At 42.9% G+C, this 21,482-nt stretch overlaps 1 protein-coding gene across 1 annotated transcript in view; it reads right to left on the bottom strand.

Moving 5' to 3' along the window:
* Positions 1 to 13,677: 13,677 nt before the first annotated feature.
* Positions 13,678 to 21,482, bottom strand: part of arhgef10lb (Rho guanine nucleotide exchange factor (GEF) 10-like b) — a 281,719-nt gene continuing 273,914 nt past the window's right edge. Inside the window, exons 27-28 of the mRNA XM_039755432.1 lie at positions 14,526 to 14,648; positions 13,678 to 14,434 (exon numbers count right to left, since the gene is read on the bottom strand). Coding sequence (XP_039611366.1) covers positions 13,887 to 14,434; positions 14,526 to 14,648 — 671 coding nt within the window. The 3' untranslated portion in view covers positions 13,678 to 13,886. The remainder of the gene's footprint in view (positions 14,435 to 14,525; positions 14,649 to 21,482) is intronic.

The following is a 21,482-nucleotide window of genomic DNA, read 5'->3' on the forward strand; positions in this document are numbered from 1 at the left end:
TTCCTTGACGTCTTCTGCACGGCTCATTAAATCCTTGAGGCTGAACTGCTTCGTTTGAGGCTTAACCCTATCAGTCTGCCACATCACCGGAGGAACAATGCTCTCAATTAGATGGAATTATGGTTTCAATAATTGAAAGCCGTTTCATATTTCCATATTAAGTTACAATTGGAGTCATCATGCCATCCCATGGGCATTAGGTTCCCCTAATAGAACTGGGTCACGATGCTATTCTCGGGCTGGTGATTTGCTGCTCAAATGTATAATAATTTACTACAGGACCCAAAAAGCAAAAATGGAATCATCTCCACACAGCCCCCTATTCATTTCCGTAAGTAATTAAGCTACCTTTTCTGTTTATTTTTCCAAACAGAGATTAGGGTAATTTTTAAAATGTGCAGTCAATTATCCAGAGACCAGTGTGAAATGAAAAATGAAGAAGGAAAGAAAGTCATTTGAATTCGTCAAGTTGAGCGGGGTGCCGCCTGCCGCCTTCCCTACTATTTATGAACGCCGCCTGCGCTTTTATTCATTTATTCTGCCTTCCAGACATTTTTGCAGTGGCGGCTGCTGATAGACGAGTCAATGCTAAAGTCATCCATTTTCTAAAACGGCCTGTCCTGTTCAGAGGAGTGCTCATCTGGCGCCTATCCCAGCAGCACCGAGCACATCGTGACAACTAACCCTGGACGGGATGCCAGCCCATTGTGGTATTAAAGAGTTCATCAAGTTCTTGGTACAAGAGCTACCTCTGAATTAAGATTTAATGTTAATATTTAATTGTCACTTTTACAAAGTACAGTTACATTCTTACAGGTGTGAACATCACGCCACTCACAGCCGCTCTTGGGCATTGACATCATCAGACGTCTGGCGTTGGCCAGTCCTCAGGTTTTAGGACTTTTAACATCTGTGTGGTGTTGACTGTAGAAAGGTGACCCCTAGTGACCAAAACTTGAATTGTAAATGACCCACAGGGCACTGCTTACAACACGCGAATGATGGCAGTGGAGCAGAAAAAATAAGGCTGGAATTAGTGGTGGGTATTTCGCTTCATTTTACCGATTCGATTCTTTCGAAACAATCTGATTAAGTGAATCGACTCGTTTTAGTCATCCATAATAAAAAAAATGTAAAAAATTCACTAGGTCCTTTTGAATGAAAAGCAAATTTATTAAATTTTAAATTTATTAAATTATATATTAAACATGTTAGTAATTTATTTTAAAAGCACAAAGCATGACAATAGAGTGAAAATGCATAATGAAATAGACTAAATTTGAGAATCATACATGAAAAACAATTGCATGACTCATTTTTGGGTAATGATTCAGTGATTCAATTTGTACATCAAATGAGCGAGAATCATGTGACTCGTTCTCGGGTAATGAGTCAGTGGTTCAATTTGCAAATGAAATTAACAAGAATCGTGGTACTCATTTGTGAATAAAATGAATGAGAATCATGTGACTCATTCACAAATGAAATGAATGAGAATTATGTGACTTGTTCTTGGGTATCGATTTACTGGTTCAATTCACGAATAAAAAGAACAAGAATTGTGTGACTCATTTTTGAATCAAATGAACGAGAATCATGTGACTCATTCTTGGGTAATGAGTTGGTGGTTCAATTTACAAATCAAATGAACAAGAATCGTGTGACTCGTCCACAAATTAAACAAATGAGGACTACAGTTATGTGACTTGTTCTCAGTTAGTAACTAAGAATTTAAGTTTGGGAATTAAATGAACATGAATTATGTAACTAGTTTGCTAAACAAATGAATGAGAATAATGTGACTCGTTCACAAATCAAATGAGCGAGAATTGTGTGAATCACTCTCGGGTAATGAGTCAGTGGTTCAATTTGCAAAACATATGAACAAGAATCGTGGGACTCATTTGTGAATAAAATGAATGAGAGTCACGTGACTCATTCACAAATGAAATGAATGAGAATTATGTGACCTGTTCTTGAGTAACGATTTAGTGGTTCAATTCATGAATCAAAAGAATGAGCATCATGTGACTCATTCTTGGGTAATGAGTTGGTGGTTCAACTTACAAATCAAATGAAGAAGAATCGTGGGACTCATTCACAAATCAAATGAATGAGAATTATGGGACTTCGTTCTTGGGTAACCATTCAGTTGTTCAATTCATGAATCAAATGAACAAGAGTCACATGACTAGTTTCCACATCAGATGAACAAGAATTTTGTGAGTCATTTGTGAATCAAATGAACAAGAATCGTGCAACTCATTCTCAGGTAATGAGTCAGTTATTTAATTCCCAAATCAAATGAATGGGAATTGTATTACTCTTGCACAAATTAAACAAATGAAGACTTTGTTCTCAGTTAATAATTCAGAAATTAAACTTGGGAATCAAATTAACATGAATCATGTAACTAGTTTGCTAAACAAATGAATGAGAATCATGTGACTCGTTCACAAATCAAATGAGAGAGAATTGTGTGACTCACTCTTGGGTAAAGAGTCAGCGGTTCAATTAGCAATTCAAATGAACAAGAATCATGTGACTCATTTGGATAATGTTTTAGTGTTTTAACTTGGAAATCAAATGAACAAGAATCATGTAAATAGTTTCCGCATCAAATAAACGAGAATTTTGTAAGTTGTTTGTGAATCAAATGAACGAGAATCGTTCAACTTATTCTCAGGTAATGATTCAGTTATGTAATTCCCAAATCAAATGAATGGGAATCGTATGACTCTTGCACAAATTAAACAAATGAGGACTATGTGACTTGTTCTCAGTTAATAACTCAGAAATTCAATTTGTGAATAAAATGAACATGAATTGTGTAACTAGTTTGCTAAACAAATGAACACGAATCATTTGATTTGTTCATTAATCTAATGAACACGAATTGTGTGGTTCATTCTCAGGTAATGATTCAGTACTTCAATTCGCAAATTAAATGAACAAGAATCATGTGACTTGTTTGTGAATCAAAGGAACGAGAATCGTGTGACTCACTCTTGGATGATGATCCAGGACTTCAATTTGCAAATCAAATGAATGAGAATCATGGGACTCTTTCTGCGAAAGAAATGAATGAGAATCGTGTGACTTGTTTGCGAATCAAAGGAACGAGAATCGTGTTACTCATTCTCGGGAAATGATTCACTGTTTCAATTTGTAAATCAAATGAATGAGAATCACATGACTCACAAACCAAATGAATGAGAATCATGGGGCTCGTTCTTGGGTAATGATTCAGGTCGAACTCAAAAGAATTGGCGAATGTTGCACATTCGGTGCACTGTAAAAATGAATGAGAATCATGGGACTCTTTCTGCGAATGAAATGAATGAGAATCGTGTGACTCGTTTGTGAGTGAAATGAATGAGAATCGTGTGACTCATTCTCGGGAAATGATTCAGTGTTTCAATTTGTAAATCAAATGAATGAGAATCACATGACTCACAAACCAAACAAATGAGAATCGTGAGGCTCGTTCTCGGGTAATGATTCAGGTTGAACTCAAAAGAATTGGTGAATGTTGTATGTTCGGTGCACTGTAAAAAGTGTGTGCTAAAGTAAACTTGAAAGCACATAATTGTTAGGAACTAGAGTAATATGTTTATAAGATTCACTGCTGTATGACTAAGTGTGCAAAAGGACATAAACATATCAGTTAAGTATTATTTTTAAAAAGTCTGTTTAAATTGATTCCAGTAATGAACTTTATATACAGCAAACAATGAAAACATTGTGAAAGAAAAATTAACTGCTTGCAAGCTACTTAGGGCTAATAGCTGACAAAGTCGTTTTGCTCCAACGGCAGGTTATTCATAGAGGTGTCTGTCATAAGGCAGGGTGCAGTAAGCTGACCGAGGAAAATTTCCAGTTTCTTTAGGAACGCATCTATTTGACACAGGAAAGATGACCTTTCCTTCTTTAGGGTCTATCTGAGAAGTGAAAGAAAATAAGAACATTAGCGCAATAAAATAAAATTCTTAAGTAAATAATATTATGCTTTTTGATTAAGTAAGGGGAAGGGGGAGGAAGACAAAATTATAAAAAGCCAATCGAAAGATGCAACTTTGCTCTTCTGCCTTGCAACGTAGAATCCAGGTACTCATCTGTGACTAAATAAAGACGGATTGATTGAACTTGTCCTGTTTTCCTCGAGGGGTTTTCTTCCACAACATTCCAATGTAAATGTGCTCTTATATTGATTGTACTTGTATGATGAACGAGAGAATCATCAGTGCCAGAGTTCTCGTTCACCAATATGGCCGTAACAAAAAAAGAATCATAAGTGAAGTGAACGAGAATCATGGACCAGATGGGCGGTACTTGCAGACATGTACACGAATGAGGCGGACACCATCATGCACACATTTTTCCCGTTAAGCTCTAGAGAATCGATTCTTTCTTCTTTCTCCCATGATTCACTTAAACAAGTCGTTCATAATGAACAAATCCTTAGTGAATCGTCCCTCATTAGCTTGAATGGGACCCGCCGTCTAGTGGCTAAGACAGTAAACTACAGGGGTGTTCCGGCTGCGTAGCACGGTCACTCATTTCCCAGCCCCGTCACCGCCTGTGGAGGTTGTGTATTTGTTTCTCTTATAGAACACCATTGACTTCCTCCTCTCAGTGTAGGTTGAGCAACAACTCTAAACTGGTCTCCAGTGCAAGTTTGGCCGAGTGTGTGACCTACGATGGGCTGCCACTTCATCCACCATTGCTGCCTGAATACTTCAACTGCCTGTGACCCTGAACTGGATAAGTGGAGTACAAAATGAATGAATGGGTGCCTCCTACCAGACAACTCATTAGGGGTGGACCTGTGCTCCTCCTATCAGACTACAGGACCCATCACTGTTTTGAATAAAAAATGCCTACTAGTAGTAGTTTCACAAAGTGACCCCTTAGCTGCTGCGCCCAGTAGAGACGTCCCACCCCAAGGAGGAGGAAACAGGATCAGGAGAACATTGGGAGTCAAAAGTAGCCTAAGGTCGATACAGAGAAGCCCAAATCCAATCGTCAAAGGCCAAATCAGAATCGATGACCCCGCCTGGCAGCACTGATGCCGATTCTTCTGTGTAGAAAGAGGAGCTCAGCCTCGCAGATGGTAGCGGAGGGTCCGTCTGTAAATACAAAGCTGCTGCAATTACACCAATAATAAAAGACAAATGAAGAGATAAATGCCATGTGGACCCTCCGCAGTTACATCCCTGATGGTCTCCCTGAGATGCTGACTGGACAGCCTGCTTATCAATTTACAGAGGATCAGGGTGACTGGGAAATAAGCACTCATCTTCTACCAAGGAATTACTGTGCCACTTCATCCGTCAGAGTACCAGTTGTAGCAATATTTAAAAGAAAAAATGGCTTGTTTATATGTCACGTCTCTACCAACAGTAAAGAAAACCACGAGAACACCAACATTTGTGACCAGCAGAGGGAGCCACTTAAACTTGTAAAACCCACTCAGGTACATTTTTTTGTGGCAATTAGAAGTTTTTAGGGGGTCCTTACTGTCACATGTGAAATTCTCACCTGTATGTGCTATGACCTGAATCATCTCAGCACTTGGTGGCACCATGAGAAGCGAGTGACCTCTGAACTTCTGTCTTCCTTACCTGAAAAATCTCAGAATGTGGACTGCTGTTTGAAGGTTTGGGGTCAACCAGAAAATGTCATGTTATTGAGTGAAATTTCAACTTTCTATTATCGAGACACCATTAAAGGGATTTAACTCTTTTAGGGCTATTTTTTTTTTTTTTCTTATCTCCCAGGGCTGAATATTTTTCCAAAAACTGACATTTTTTTAAAAAAGAACACAAAGCAATTGTGTAACATATCAAATCAACAACAAATATTTACTTTTGACAAATGTTACTGTCTTGCATGCACTGTCTTTGCAGCAGCACGTACCGATCACCATACTGCATAACCTGTCCAAAGCCACCAGGGGACAAAGCACGTTTGGACCAATGCTCCCTGAAGTTATATCACCAGTTCTGTCCCATCTCTATTTGTAATACCACAGCACGCTTCATCTCGTCTTTTGTTGTGGGTTTACACTTTGAAAAACGAGAACGCGATGCAAATGCAGCCCGCGATTCAAAAAATTTCTCTGCATACCTCTTTGTCTCGTCTGACGGTAGCTGAAAAGCAGCATCAGGAGAGAGCAGCCTGAAGTACAGCAGCTGGTGATCTGTCGTGCCCAACAGCAAGCCGTGCCATCTTGTGAAGTCCAGCAGCCAGATCGGCTCTCAACGGATCAATGTCTGTGTATTTATCCCACGCGAACCTTGCCGTAGATGCATCGGCTGTGCAAAGACGCTCAACTGGCAGCAGATCCGCTAGCGGCATCGGCTAGCGTTTGATCAGCCGATGCTGGCTTCTCACTTTCTTGCTCGATCTCCTGATTACTGTCAATAAAATCCGATTCTGAAAAATCAGAGTCCGACTCGCATTGTCTGCCAACATTGTCTGCCAAGTGTTTTCTTTTCTGCACTCGCGTCGCTCCCTTGTCACATGTCGATGCCATCTTGCCATTGTTTACATTTCACAACTCATGCACACGCTAGGATTAGTTGCCGAGTCAACGAGTCTAGCATTCCTCCAAGCACAGAGGGAATGCCTGTGACATGACAGTGAGATTTGTCGCCATTAACAGCTGATTATCGCCCTCTATCCCTGGAAGTCGACTTTAGTCGACGTGCGCCCTCAACCCCTCCTGTCGACAAAAGTCGACATCCGCCCTAAAAGAGTTAAAAATCTGCAAAGCCCCATTTTCGGCAGCCACCCCTTCCGTGTCCTAATGGTCACCCTTCACTTATCCTTCATTAGTCCTTTTGAAACGCTAGTTGGTTATTAGAGAAACCTTTGCAAGTGCATTAACACCACTGAAACTGTTATTCTGTTCACTTGGGTTACTCCTAAAATTCAGTTCATTTCACAATGACAGACTGTCACAAAATTAAAAAGTACTGTCTTCAGAGACGATAGGCAACTGGATCGGACCAGGATAGAAGAAAAAGGAGAAGGCCGAGATGGACAACTGTGTCACACACGTGTGCATAGGAGGCAGCTGAAGGGCTTAGAGATGAATGATAATACATCTGCCCCCCGGTACACTGACGCTCTTTCTAAGTTCCCTGCAGGCCTTTCCTGGGAAATCCCACCAGGAGCCACTGCCTCGACTCGGGACGACATCACTTGCAGTCCCAAGCCCGAGGACGACATCACTTCCGGTCCCGGCCCCCAGGACGACATCACTTCCCCCAAACCAAACGTCCTATAAAGCCTCACACCTTTTCCCTGGAAGGCAGTTCTGTTTTGGACTCTGTCGTGTACACTTGACTCAATTATGAATCATTTACTTTTGCAGCCAGGATACCCAATTAAACGGGTGGCTGCCCCAAACCTTGCCATGTCTCTTGTCTCTTCTTCTCACAACTGCATAAGCAGAGTGTGTAGTGTGAGACTCAAATGCCTTACAGGCCCTCAGTTGGCTTCTTCACTAAATACACACCAACTAGTCGTGTTGTCTGCAACGGTGAAAAGACGACTCTGGGATGCCGACCCTAATCCACTTTCCCAGTCATCTCCTGTCCAGTGGTTGGGTTCTTCTGTCCATTTTAACCCTTTCTTTTTATTTGCCAGTTTCACATATGAATTTCCATTGAAAACTCTGCCTTGGAGACCAGCATCCCAGTCAGTGGGTCTTCTTTGGCTTCCGGAGTGAGCCCCTACAGTCCATAGTTTGTCAAAGAAAAGAATGGGTTGGGTGGGCTTATCTCATTGATCAATCTTCTGAAAGAGCATAGTTCAAAATGAGGGTTCAGAGAAGTCGCTGCACATCCCAATCAGGATGGAATCTTTGACCCGGGGAGAGGGGAATCACCCCATAGCAGGGGCACACACACACACACACACACACACGCGCTAAACACTGTTTCAAAGTGTGCTAACAACTGCGTAATTGCTCAAGGTGGATCCCCACTCCCTGCTTAATCAGCCCTTTCAGCTAAAGCCGATAGGATTAAAAGACGCAACAATATAAGATTTTGCTTATGACTAATTAATCCTGTCGAGACTGCGGTTGTGGGAGATTAATGGCATCATTCGCTGCGTTGTGCCATTAAACTCGAGGCTCGTTAAGTAACATTAACTTTGTTACGAGCCATATGGAATCACGAGATCACAACATAATTAATCGCACCTCAGCGAACTGCCACCGCTGCTGTTTTTTAAGACTATGGGCACCCCGGGAGAACACAACCAGATGACACAATGGTAGCTGCTGTCTGTCTCAGATGATACAAGCGACCAGCGAGAACGCGGTGGGGCCCCTGGCACCCTTGTGGGCGAGATGGCAGTTGCTCTCTATGACTGGCGCAGTGCAGAGCTGCAGGTTGAATGCAGGTCTCTAGAAGTGTGGTGCTGTGGTGCTAACGCTGATCTGCCTTGAAATGCTCTACGCTGGACACCGGAAAATAAGGAGCCTGTAGACCCATTAGATCTTTTTATTTTTAATTCACATTTCTTTTTTTTTTTTTTTTTTCAAAACTTGAACTTCCCTGTAGGAGGTCAGAGAGTTGTAGAGTTGATCAAAGCGTACCAGCAGCAGCCCAGGTTGGGAGTGTGGGGTGGATGGGGTTATGGGGGTCCTTCCACTAACTGACACACTCATTCACACACCCATACAAGGTTATACTGGGATGATTTACAGCTTTGAATAATCACAATACGTTCATCATCTTAAAACATATGATGTTAGTCTGGCACACCACGACTAGAGCTGCTGATTAGCTGTGCATATTGCATCTCTGTTGGTCAGTCATTTCTACAAACATATCAGCATTAAAATAATGATGAACCTCTACTAACCCTTCTCTGTTCTGTTTCTCTTCTTGGCGTCTCCTGCACTCTCCGACTTCCAAGCTGTTCTCCTGCCCCATGGGAAGGCAACTGAAATACTGGGAACCCTGGAATCAATGGCTGGAAAGATCTCATCATCAGATTGGATGGACCAACATTGACACTACCCACAGAAGGACCAGAATGGTCTGCGAGGTCTCCAGGATTCTTGACCGTGGATCTCCTAAGAGGTTAATTTTCTCCAAGGAAAAGACATTTTTGTTTTCCTTTTCTCCATTGTCAACTAACCACGGCTCAACAATGAATTAACAGGTAGATATTGTTGGGCTCCATTTCATTAGTTACCAACTTCCTGTCTGTTTAAAGAAACCAGTGGCTTTACATCATGAGTACACATGAAGCTTTCACTTACATTTTGATGGAGAACTAAGGGCATTAGAAATCTGACAAGCGAGAGAAGGCCATCAAGTCCATCCGGTTTAATTGGCTCACAGAGTAGCTAAGCTGCCCCAATCATCCAGATATTTCTTAAAGGTTGTCGACTCCGTGTCTTGGTGGTCTGTTCCAGATACTGAACAATTCTTTACTTAAAGAAGTGCTTTCTGGCTTCAGTCCCTAATGCCCTTGCCCTTAACTTCCTCTGATATCCTCAAGTTTGTGATTCACCGTTAAGATGGAAGAATTCTGCTGAATCTACTTCATCAATGCCGTTGAGGATTTTGAAGGCCTGGATGAGGTCCCTGAGTTGGTAGGACACATTCTTCACTCCTGGGATGCACCTGGTTGCTTTTTCTTCTTTGTATTGTAGTGACCAGAACTGCACACGGCCTCACGGGAGTGTCATATAGTCTGAGCATAATGTCCCTCGATTTATATTTAACAGTTTTACCGATATAACGTAATGTTTTACTTGCCTCTTCAATCACTTCTGCACCCACAATCATAGCGGAGACTCATTCAATGGGTTGGGAGTTTTGATTGAGATTGGCGGCGATATCAAAATGACCAGCTATGGAATTTTTCTCACGATCGCTTCAAAACTTGCCCAGATTTACGGGAAATGATACAAGTCGCATCACTCAAACATTGTGCCAAACGTCAGTAGCTAAAAAAGAGAAGGGCTTCAAACTATACGTTTCAAGCTACATCCACAATTACAAAGGTAAGAACCGGACGTATTCAAAACTTGCATCTAAAATGAACTTACATGGGACAAATATGTGATTACGTTAGGTGTATTTAAAAACAGAATTTCAATAATTAATCATTAAACTTTATTCAGAGAGAGGTGAATATGTACTGTACATAAGCAGGAGTCTGTTGGACAACTTACCTTGTAAAAAAGCAAATGTCTCTGTCTGAGCCAGCAAAACAGTGAAGGCCAAACCGCTGCTTCATTACAAGGGTCTCAATTTTTTTGCTCAGCTGAGGATCTCCTCTCTGAGAGACACGTTTTCATCGAGCAAACTGCTGGATCTGAAGCTTAATCGTAGCCATGGTCCTCAAGGATTTTATCCTCCTCCTCACCCGGTGTGTCATCCTCCATCAGTCTCTTTCTCCTCTCCTAAAGAAAGTGGAATGATGAAATTGTTCCACTCAAACAACGTAGGATCCGCTGCGTTCTTTAACAGTTGGCACCCTGCGTCAGACCCTGGCTCACGAAAATCCTCTTTTTTAAAATGTCGGCTACAAACTCAGGTATGGGGGACTAACCGTAAAGCCCTCTCTCCGGATAGTAACGATCCATTCAGATCAGGCTTCCACAAATGTATGAAAACAAAGTACCTTGTTGTATTTACTGGAAGCTCGTCATAAAGGTACACATCAATGTTCAGCTGTAGAGCTCTCTGTATGCTGAAACTTAAACTTCTTTTTCTCTGACATTTTCATAACTAAACAAAAATCACAACTGCAGTGTGGACAATGGAAGTGACAGAGCTGGCTGAGATGTCACCAGAAGTACATCAGCACTACCGTCTGCAAATAGCCTACTGACGCTCCTTTGGCCCACTTGTAACACTTTTCTATGTGAAACTGAAATTTTCCAAGTGTTCGCTCACATCTGAAGCTTGTCCAGGTCTTCCTGAATTGTTTTTGCTGCCTTCTTAGTGTCTGAAGTTCCTCCAATTTTAATATCACCTGAGAATTTCACAAGTTAACCAGCTACCCCAAAATCAATGTCATTAATGTAGATCAGAAAATGGTAACGGTCCGAGGACAGACCACTAAAGACCTCACTCCACATGGAACATTCTCTTCATTGTACTCATTGTTCTTCTGCTAGTTAACCAACTGAGTGAAGAGCATTGCACAAAAACCAAGTAAAGTGAACGGAATCTTCAAGATTTGGGAACACATTGAAATAACTTGGGAAAAATATTTGTGGATATCTGGAACCGTACGACGACTCCTCCACATTCCACACAAGACGACACATAAGAGACTCTACAGTTAGCTGGAAAAAAAAAGATCCTATGGTCCGATGAGAGCTGTTGTGGTGTGAAATTTTGCATAGAAGTTGATAACCGTACAAATAAAGACATACAAAATATTTAAGTACCCCCCACCCCCCAAGACTAAATCAGGATTGTGAATTTTACGACAGGGTTAGGGGAAGTGACTGAAACAAGTTTGGCAAACGATTCTCTGCAGGACTCTCTCAGTCAACCCCCACAGGAAAGCCAGACTGCCTAGCTGGCAAGCTTCACCTTAACAAATGATTTTGGGGTCAGCTGTGAAGGTGTTCTGTGCCCATTGGTCTGAAATATGGCTGTTTGGAATTGGCTTGTATCAGAAGCCTTTAAGTACCATAACGCCCTATTGGCTGTAGGGTGTGGACAGAGAATCTATAAATTTGCTTTATTTACCCCTATCTCTGTCTCTTAACAACTGATGAAGGAGCATCTCGCACACCATGAACTGAAAAGGACAACACAATGAAGAGCACAACTCGGCAGCCATATTGAGATGGGCATATTGAGCCTTAAATAATCTCGCTCCATCTTATATATCGGAATGTCTGACACCCTATATTCCAAAATCGTAACCTTAGATCTTCAACTGAGTGTCTGCTCAGAATTCCAAGAGCTAAACTTAAAAGAAGTGGTGAGGCGGCCTTGTGCTGTTAGGCAACTAAAATCTGGAATAGCCTGCCAATAGGAATTCGCCAGGCTTTAAAAAACTGCTAAAAACTCATTACTTTAACATGGCTTTCTCATAACTTCATTTTAATTTAATCCTGATACTCTGTATAAATTTATTATCATAACTATTCATGGTGACTCTAAAATCTGTACTAACCCCTAATCTCTCTTCGGTTTCTTTTCCTGGTTTTCTGTGGTGGCGACCTGCACCACCACCACCACCTAATAAAATCACCGTGATGTTCCTACATTGATGGATTAAAAGCCAGAAGTCTACATGACCGTCATCATCAAGTCCTTCCATGAGAACCCTGAATACAATGAGGACTGATCATTTATGTTAGGTAGAATGCCCAGAGGGAGCTGAGCGGTCTCTTGGCCTCAGTACCCCTGCAGATTTTATTTTTTCTCTCCAGTCGTATGGAGTTTTTTTTTTGTTTTTTCTTTCCTCCCTGGCCATCGGACCTTACTTTTATTCTATGTTAATTAGTGTTGTCTTATTTTAATTCTTACTTTGTCTTTATTTCTCTTTTCTTCATCATGTAAAGCACTTTGAGCAACATTGTTTGTATGAAAATGTGCTATAGAAATAAATGTTGTTGTTGTTGGCATGCGGCCTTTTCTGAAGAAAGCTGACCACCAATGATGCCTTAACTAGAGACAAACAAGTCTGTGTGCCGCCTGAAATTACACTTCAGCATTTATCAGGTTGTATGGTTGCCAATATTTAATTGTACTCTACTTATTGTTTTTATTTTATGAATATTATTGATAATACATTATTTAAATGATAACTTAACTCCTGCTTGTCTTTTACTACACCTAATTGCTTGAGGTTGAGAAAGGTGTGGAGAAGTTATATGGTAGAACAGTGGCAAATTTGGGAGATTTAAGGCATTCTGACAAAGGCTACACATTAATAATACAAAAGGGGAAAGGAGAGTGATAGAGAACTCCACCAGGACAAGCAGAGCAAAATTGAGCTTATCAACTATCACACTAAACACCATGTTCAAAAACACACCATCGGCACCGAGAAGCATAGTGGTGGCAGCATCATGCCGTGATGATGCTTCTCCGCAACTGGGAGACTGAATCCAGAAAAATATGGGGAAATCCTGAAGAAAAACCTGCAAGAAACCTACACCGTGCTTGAAGGTTTACTGCCCATCAAGAACACGACTCCAAAGATAAAGCCAAAGCTACACAGGGATGGCTTCAAAACACCAATGTGAATGTTCAGGAGTGGCCAAGTCAAAGAGTCCAGATCTCAATCCAATTGAGAATTTGTGGCTGGACTTGAAGAAGGCCGTTCACTGACGACCTACATGATGCCTGACAGAACTTGAGCAGTTTAACAAGGAAGAATGGCAGAGAGAAAGAAACACCTGAGCACAGAATCAAAGCTGTCATGGCTGCCATCTCCTGAATACTGACTTGCTAAATACTGATGAGATTGATTATTTTCTGTTTTATATTTTTATGCCAACAAGAAAGAAGGCAGAGAAGAATGATGGGCATGAGAGGGCACGTGTTTCTCGTACTTCAGATTCATCTAAAAATAAAACACTGTCATACCCAAAAGAAGCAAACATAAAGACAATACTCTAAGGGTGGGCAATTGACCATTTTTTAAAAATCCACGCTCACAAAGGCAGAAGAGCTTCTAGAAGAGCAGATTTATTCAAAAATGATTTCTGGGCGCCCCAAAGTCATCACTAGGTGATTTTCACAAAAAAAAAATATTAACAGCCAGTAAATAATGACCTTGGCTCATTCCAGCGTCCCATAATTCTCCACTGCTGCCCGCAGGCCTGCCAGTCCGAGCAGCATGATTAAGTCTGGCCCTCTTCGAGCTCGCATGCCGGCCTACACATTGAGCGGCAGCTGCCACACCAGCAGTGTGCTCTCCGAAGACTCACTAGCACCTCCTGCTCCTGCAATATTGTGGCTTAGGCTTCGATAGCCCTTGCCCCCTGAAATGATTGCCAGGGAAGTCACTCTGTCTTTCCGGAGGCCTTCTTCAGATGAGGGCCGCCCCCGAACCCACACCTCAGGATCCTCGCTCAGCTCGTAAATGGAGCCGTCCTCGACGCTGTGCTCCAACGACTCCAGAGTTGAATCTGAAGAATCTTCGGGTCTACTGGTTAAGGGCTTCCCAGGCAGGTGAGAAGTGGAGTGCAGTCGATACTGTAGCAGGACCCCCTTCCCTCTTATGTCCCTTTTAGGGGGTTCAGCACCTGGATGCAATGACTCTTGGGAGGAGGAGTCTGTTCTGTCTTCCCCTCCGCTAGCCGACTCTCCGCCGCGTTCTTCATCTGAGCCTCTCCTCAGTAACTCAGGGGCTAAGAAGCTAGAGGCAGCAACTAGGAACTCCACTGGGCCGCAGTGGGCATTCATAGACGTCATGCCTTTTCCTGAAAGTGAAGACGAGGAAACAACGATGAAGGCAAAATCTAAACGGAGGGGCAGCAGAACTGACAAAAAAAAAAGCTTGATAAGCCTTACCTGTGACTTTAGGGATGCCTTCCAGCTTAGGCACAGGAAGAGTGACAATGATGCCCTGTGCCGTGCCCACCCAGAGCAGCCCCTGGCAAATCAACAAGCTGGTCACCCTCACACTCTGTGGACCTGTAATAGGGGAAAAAGAACAACAGGCTGTTAGTACATGGACAACGGGCACCAGAGGAGAAATCCTGTGGCATAAACAAGGTAACCTGAATCTGGACCTCTCCTTTCCAAAAGGCACTAAGAAAAGAGCCGTCACCAAGGCATTGTATAAAAATTAAGGGACAGAGAAAGGACAGCAGCTCATGTCCAGTCAAAAGTTGGAAAACCCCACCTCCAGGCAGGGGTGTAGCACAGAACTCTGGGCCCTATAGATGAGAAGGACTCGTTGGCCCCTTCCTCTCAAAAACAAACTTTTCATTCCATGCTTCAAGGAGCCCCCAGCCAGGAGGCCCTGGGTAATCACTACCCCTTTTCCCCCTACTACATTGCCCATGTTCCAGGAGAGCTCAGCTTACTTTAGATCAGGGGTGTCAAACCCCAGGTCTGGAGGGGCCACAGTGGCTGCTGGTTTTTATTCCAACCCTTTTCCTAATCAGTGACCAGGAGTTTTCACTGCAAATTAACTCCTTTTAGCCTTCATTTTCATAGCCCTGTTCTTAAGGATTCAGTCCTCCGAATTGATAGGTTTATTCATTAAATGACAGCCAAACAGAAATGAGATGTGAAACGAGCCAAAAGATGACCAGACAAACTGGAACGTCAAAGTGCAGCCAGTTTCTTAATGAGAAGCTGATTCTTGCTATTAATTCTTCTTCTTCTTTCGGCTGCTCCCGTTAGGGGTTGCCACAGAGGATCATCTTTTTCCATCTCTTCCTGTCCTCGTCATCTTGCTCTGTGACACCTACCACCTGCATTTCCTCTCTCACCACATCCATAAACCTTCTCTTAGGTCTTCCTCTTTTCCTCTATCTTTAACATCCTTTTCTCAATATACCCCTTATCTCTCCTCTGCACATTTCCAAACCAACACAATCTCACCTCTCTGACTCCCATTCGTCCAACCTGAGCTGACCCTCTAATGTCCTCATTCCTAATCCTGTCCATCCTCGTCACACTCAATACAAATCTTAGTATCTTTAACTCTGCTACCTCCAGCTCTGTCTCCTACTTTCTGGTCAGTGCCACCGTCTCCAACCCATAGAACATAGCTGGTCTCACTACCGTCCTGTAGACCCCTCTTGACACTCTTCTCCACCCATTCCACCCTGCCTGCACTCTCTTTTTCACCTCTCTTCCACAATCCCCATTACTCTGTACTGTTGATCCCAAGTATGTAAACTCATCCACCTTCACCAACTCTACTCCTTGTATCCTCACCATTCCACTGACGTCCCTCTCATTTGCACACATGTATTCTGTCTTGATGGTCCTACTGAACTTCATTCCTCTCCTCTCTAGAGCATATCTCCACCTTTCCAGAGTCTCCTCAACCTGCTCCCTACTCTAGCTACAGACCACAATGTCATCAGCAAACATCAAAGTCCACGGGGACTCCTGTCTAGTTTTGTCTGTCAACTTGTCCATCACCATTGCAAATAAAGGGCTCAGAGCCGATCCCTGATGTAATCCCACCTCCACATTGAATGAATCCGCCACTCCTACTGCAGACCTCACCACAGTCACACTTCCCTCATACATATCCTGTGCTACTCTTACGTACTTCTCTGCCACTCCCGACTTCCTCATACAATACCACAGCTCCTCTCGAGGCACCCTGCCATATTCTCTCTCCAGGTCCACAAAGACGCAATGCAACTTCTTCTGGCCTTCTCTAAACTTCTCCATCAACACCCTCAGAGCAAACATCGCCTCTGTGGTGATCTTTCCTGGCATGAAACCACACTGCTGCTCACTAATCATCACCTCACTTCTTAACTGAGCTTCCACTACTCTTTCCCATAACTTCATGCTGTGGCTTATCAATTGTATCCCCATGTAGTTACTACAGCTCTGCACATCTCCCTTATTCTTAAATATCGGCACCAGTACACTTCTTCTCCACTTCTCAGGCATCCTCTCACTTTCCAAGATTCCATTAAACAATCTGGTTGAAGACTCCACTGCCATCTGTACTAAACTGTTGATTTTCTGTTTCTTCTAAGAACACCGTCAAAATGTTCTGATGAGCTGAGAGATCAATCTTACTGAGACCTCCACCCTTCTTTATTTCCAGATATTGTGTGATGGGCACAGGTGAGCTAGGCATTGTTTTGGCTTGTTTTGTGTCTCATTATTGTTTGGCTGCTAATTAAGGAAAAAGAAACAACTATGGGGCCTGAGTCAAGTTAATTAAAACTAAACCAAAATAAGTTAATTGGCAGCCAAAACTGGCTACTGATTAAGAAGATGGTTAGAATGAAAACCTGCAGCCACTGCAGCCCTCCAGGACCGGAGTTTGACACCTGTTCTTTAGATAAAGCTGGAACAAAAAAAAAAATGCACAGCAGGGGGCAGTAGAAAGCTGCTTGTGCTCACTTACAGGTATACAGTGTCCATTGGGCTTTATTCTCCACACATACACATTACACAGTGGTCTGAAATTACACTTTGCAGGGCTGCAGTGCAACATTTAGACAATAAACAGGAAAATGTGAACAGTACAGGGGTTGGGAAATTTTACATAAGAGAATGTAAAACAAGGACTAACACCTGCATAAATCGTCATCATACTGAGAAGCAGCAGTCAGTGATGATGGGAGACGTATAAATGACAAGGAATGCAGAACAGTAATTAGGTATGATCAGGGGGCAAAACACAGGGACTGGGGAGTTAACATTGTGCTCTGGAGCCTGACTGCCGGTAGGAAGAAACTGTTGTTCAGTCTTCTGCTGGATGGGAGCACGGTAATGAAACTGTGGGAGGAAATGGGAGGGGTCCCCCACAATGAAGGCCTTATGGATGCAGTACTATTTGAACATGTCCAGGATGCAAATGAGAGAAGACCCACCGATGGTCTCCAACAGTGTACACGATCCACTGTATGAACTTGCCAGCAGACACATTGCAGTTCACATACCAGACAGTGATGCAGCTGGTCAGGATGCTTACACTGGGTGCCCCATAGAAAGTGGCGAGATCAAGGCATGGAAGACTTGTCCTCTTCAGCTTGCGCATAAAATGGAGTCGCTGCCATGCTTTCATGGTCAAATAGGAGGTGCTGATAGATGAGGTTCTCCATCTGGTACACACTAAGGAATGTGGTGCTTTACACTGTCTTTGCAACAAAACTCTTGAGGTACAGTGGAGTGAGGGCATGCGTGGGTGGGGGTTGTGGATCTTCCTGAAATCCACCATCATCTCTAAGTTTCATCAAGATCGAGAGATCTATCAGCTGCTCCACTTTTGTTCTGTATTTTGTCATCTTCATTGCTGAACAGACCTACCACAGTCAAACTTGTTGTTGGAGCGGCACATCACAGCATAGTCATGAATTAGCAAGGTGAACAAATGTGGGCTGAGTATGCATCAGTAGGGGTCTCCAGTGCTCATTGTTATGGTGGTAGAGATGTTATTGTCAATGCAGACTGTCTTTGGTCTTTCTACTAGGAAGTCCAAAATCCAGTTACTCATAATGTAAACTTGGAGTGGGGGAAGAGTGGGTTTTCCTGAAATCCACGATCATCTCTTTAGTTTTCTCAACATTAAACAGACAAGCTGTGGCACTTACACTGATCTACCAGCTGCTCCACTTCCATTCTCTACTTTGTCTCATCATCATCATTGCTAAACAGACCCATCACCTTCAAACTTGATAATGCAGTTGGAGCTGTACATAGTCATGAATTAGCAAGGTGAACAGAATTGGACTGAGCATGCATCAGTGGGGGGTCTCCAGTGTTCATTGTTATGGAGTGGGAGATGTTATGTCAATGCAGATTGTCTTTGGTCTTTCTACTAGGAAGTCCAAAATCCAGTTACTCTTGATGTAAAGAGGAGTGTGAGCAGAGTAGGTCCTCCTGAAGTTTAACCAACATTGAGAGACGAGAAGAACTGAAGCCCAGAAGTCTCAGTGTTCCTATCAGGTCTCGAGGAATGATGGTACTGAATGCTGAACTGAAGTCAATAAATGCCATTCTGATGCAAGTCCAGGTGAGATGTGGACAGGTGATGGGCATCTTTGGTGGACTGCTTGGAGCGGCACACAGACTGCAGTGGGTTGTGTGAAGCAGAGAGTTATGTTTCATGTGCTCCATAACCAGCCTCTTGAACCACCTGCTAATGATGGTGTGTAAGCACTACAGGTCAGGAGTCATTGAGGCATGAGATGATCAGTTTCTTTGGCACTGGTATAATTGTGCTGGATTGGAAGCATGAAGGAATACTGATGCTGAAAGGTGTTGAAGATATTATTTCAGGACCTCCTCTAGCTAGTTTGTGTGGTCCGTGAGTGTTTACCTAAGTATGGCGTCTGGTCCTGCAGCTTTACATGGATTCACCACTGACAGAATTTTCCTCACACATCAGGCCACGGGATGGTCTTCCTTTTTGTTCACTGTCCAGAGCATCAAACCATCTAGAATTTGTTCAGCACATTTGGGGTGCCTCTTGGAAATTTTACTTTTATACATATTTATATTTTATTGTTATTGGCTTTTTTAATATTGATCAACAGAAAAAGACTTCTTGATGCCAAAGTGAAAACAGATCTCTGCAAAGTGGTCTAAATCACTTACAAAACTTAAACACAAAATAAATGATGGTGTTAGTGTTCACCCCTTTATTATGGCACCCCTAAATCATCAATGGTGTAGCCAACAGCTTTTAGAAGTTACATGATTAGTTCAATGGAGATCACCTGTCTGGGGGTTTCAACTGACTGTCGTATCAATGCACCTGAATGTGGAGAGTCAGTATGGTGGCCTAACCTACACAATGAAGACAATACAAGGTAGTACTGGGGCAGAGATTTTTAAGGCTGGATGTCCAACCTTCTTTAGTTGCCTTTTGTGACATGCCACCAGAAGTACCAGAAAAAAAGACAAATACCAACCCAGGCAAAACTTCATCTCAACAAGGGTCCGGTAGTCCAATTTAGATGGACTTTATCAGGCACACCTTCCTAAACCAATTGGGAATGCTCACCTTCCACATGTCTCTAAAAGAAAGGTTTCTGTGTCCATTTATGCCCAGTACTCAGCCCCTTCCCATTCTCGTACCCCACTATCCCACCACAGTCATACCCACTCACGTCCTGTTTATTCAGCAACCTGACCTGTTTGTATTTGGCTTACTGAGCCTCCAATTCTCTATGCCAGTTTCTCCAAATTAAGCCAATCCCCTACCTGTGTCCCAGCTCTTAACTCCCACTGACTCTTTATACATTAACAATTTTCATTGTGATCCAAACCTCATGTAGGCTTTTCCAGTTTAGCACATGTGCTCATTGATTAATATTTGGACACTCAAGCGAAGTGAAGAACTAATTAAGGAATTTTGGGTACAGTGCCCACCTATCCTTAGGGTAACAAGTTGAGCTGCCATGGAGTAAAGCGAGGGGAAGCTGAACTCGCTGATGAATGGATCCACTAATGGCCGAGTGATGTGGGCGTGGTCTTCTACTTGGTGCCCTTGATGGGACACTCCGGGGCATTCAGTTGCTATGGAAACCCATTCAGCTCTGCTTAATCAAAAGCTGGAGCTCCATTCACAAGCCGCCTAACAGATGGGGCGAGAGCAGGGGGAGAAGATCGCTGGCCTTGCCGTTTCTCATCCTCTCTTGTCACGGCTGGGCCTCACGCCAACTGGCCTGCAACTACCCACCCACTGCCCTGCCACCAAAGCAACATTAAGCTTTCAATTACATGCACAAATTTAATTTTGAATAGGCTGGGAGCGAAGAGGCCAGCCTGCCAAGCCATAGAAGAGCAACATGGAAGGCCTTAAGATGCCATTTTTATGCAATGGCATGGAGAAACCATTTGTTATAACCTGAATCAGAGAATAGTGTGGGCAGTTCAATGCGGAGACCGACTGCCCCTTGCATTAACGCAAACACAGGCCTTTGACTCGCACATAATTGATAGCATACTTGAGCACATGGTCACTCTGTGCCAGTGTTGTTCTATAGTACTCATTCACACAAACAGCAAAGAGCCATAAGAAGTATGATAACAAGGTGCCAGCACCCCAAGAGCTGCACCCACTTTCATGCCACCCTCATTTTATAAGCAGATGGTTCCAAATACATGTTTCAAAGTTGCTTCGCTACTCCTGTCATTTGTACAACTGTTATTGAATGGCTGGGAGTGTGCTATGGGTTACCACTGCATTAGCGGCCACAAGGTGGCACTATACTGATTTTCCTTTTCTAAAGGACTTCCAGAACACATGAGAGTGTTATGAGCTCTAATTTTATTTAAACTGAGCGACATGAAATTCCTCACGATCAAAGTTTATGGTGTCCCATGCACAAGCCTGTGGAGTGCCTTACTACCTCCGATATGGTAAAAATGACAGGGACTGTTAAGGGAGTGACACAGTCATTTACTTTTAAAATAGAGGAAGAAAATCTCACTGGCCAATGACACACTGCCTGCCGCATATAAGGAGCAACACAGCCAGACGTCCACGATTATTAGAGGACCAGACCTCACAGAGGACCTACTCCCCCTTGAGAACCCTAACAGAGAAATTCAAAAGAAAAACATGGATGCAGTTCTAAAGAAACCAGCATCTTGGGAGAATATCTGTTCACCTGCAAGACAACGACGCCATGCAGAACGCCAAAGCTACACGAGAATGGCGCACAAACATGGAATGGCGCCCCCTATCCCTAGAGTTGAATTGGGGATCTGAGTGGCTGTGACACAAGTAAAAATGAAAATATACAACATAATATTAAAACAGTAAATTCATTCCTAGTTGAAGTCGCACAGATTCACTCTCTGTTTTAT

The sequence above is a fragment of the Polypterus senegalus genome, chromosome 6 (assembly GCF_016835505.1).
Source record: "Polypterus senegalus isolate Bchr_013 chromosome 6, ASM1683550v1, whole genome shotgun sequence".
NCBI lineage: Eukaryota > Metazoa > Chordata > Cladistia > Polypteriformes > Polypteridae > Polypterus > Polypterus senegalus.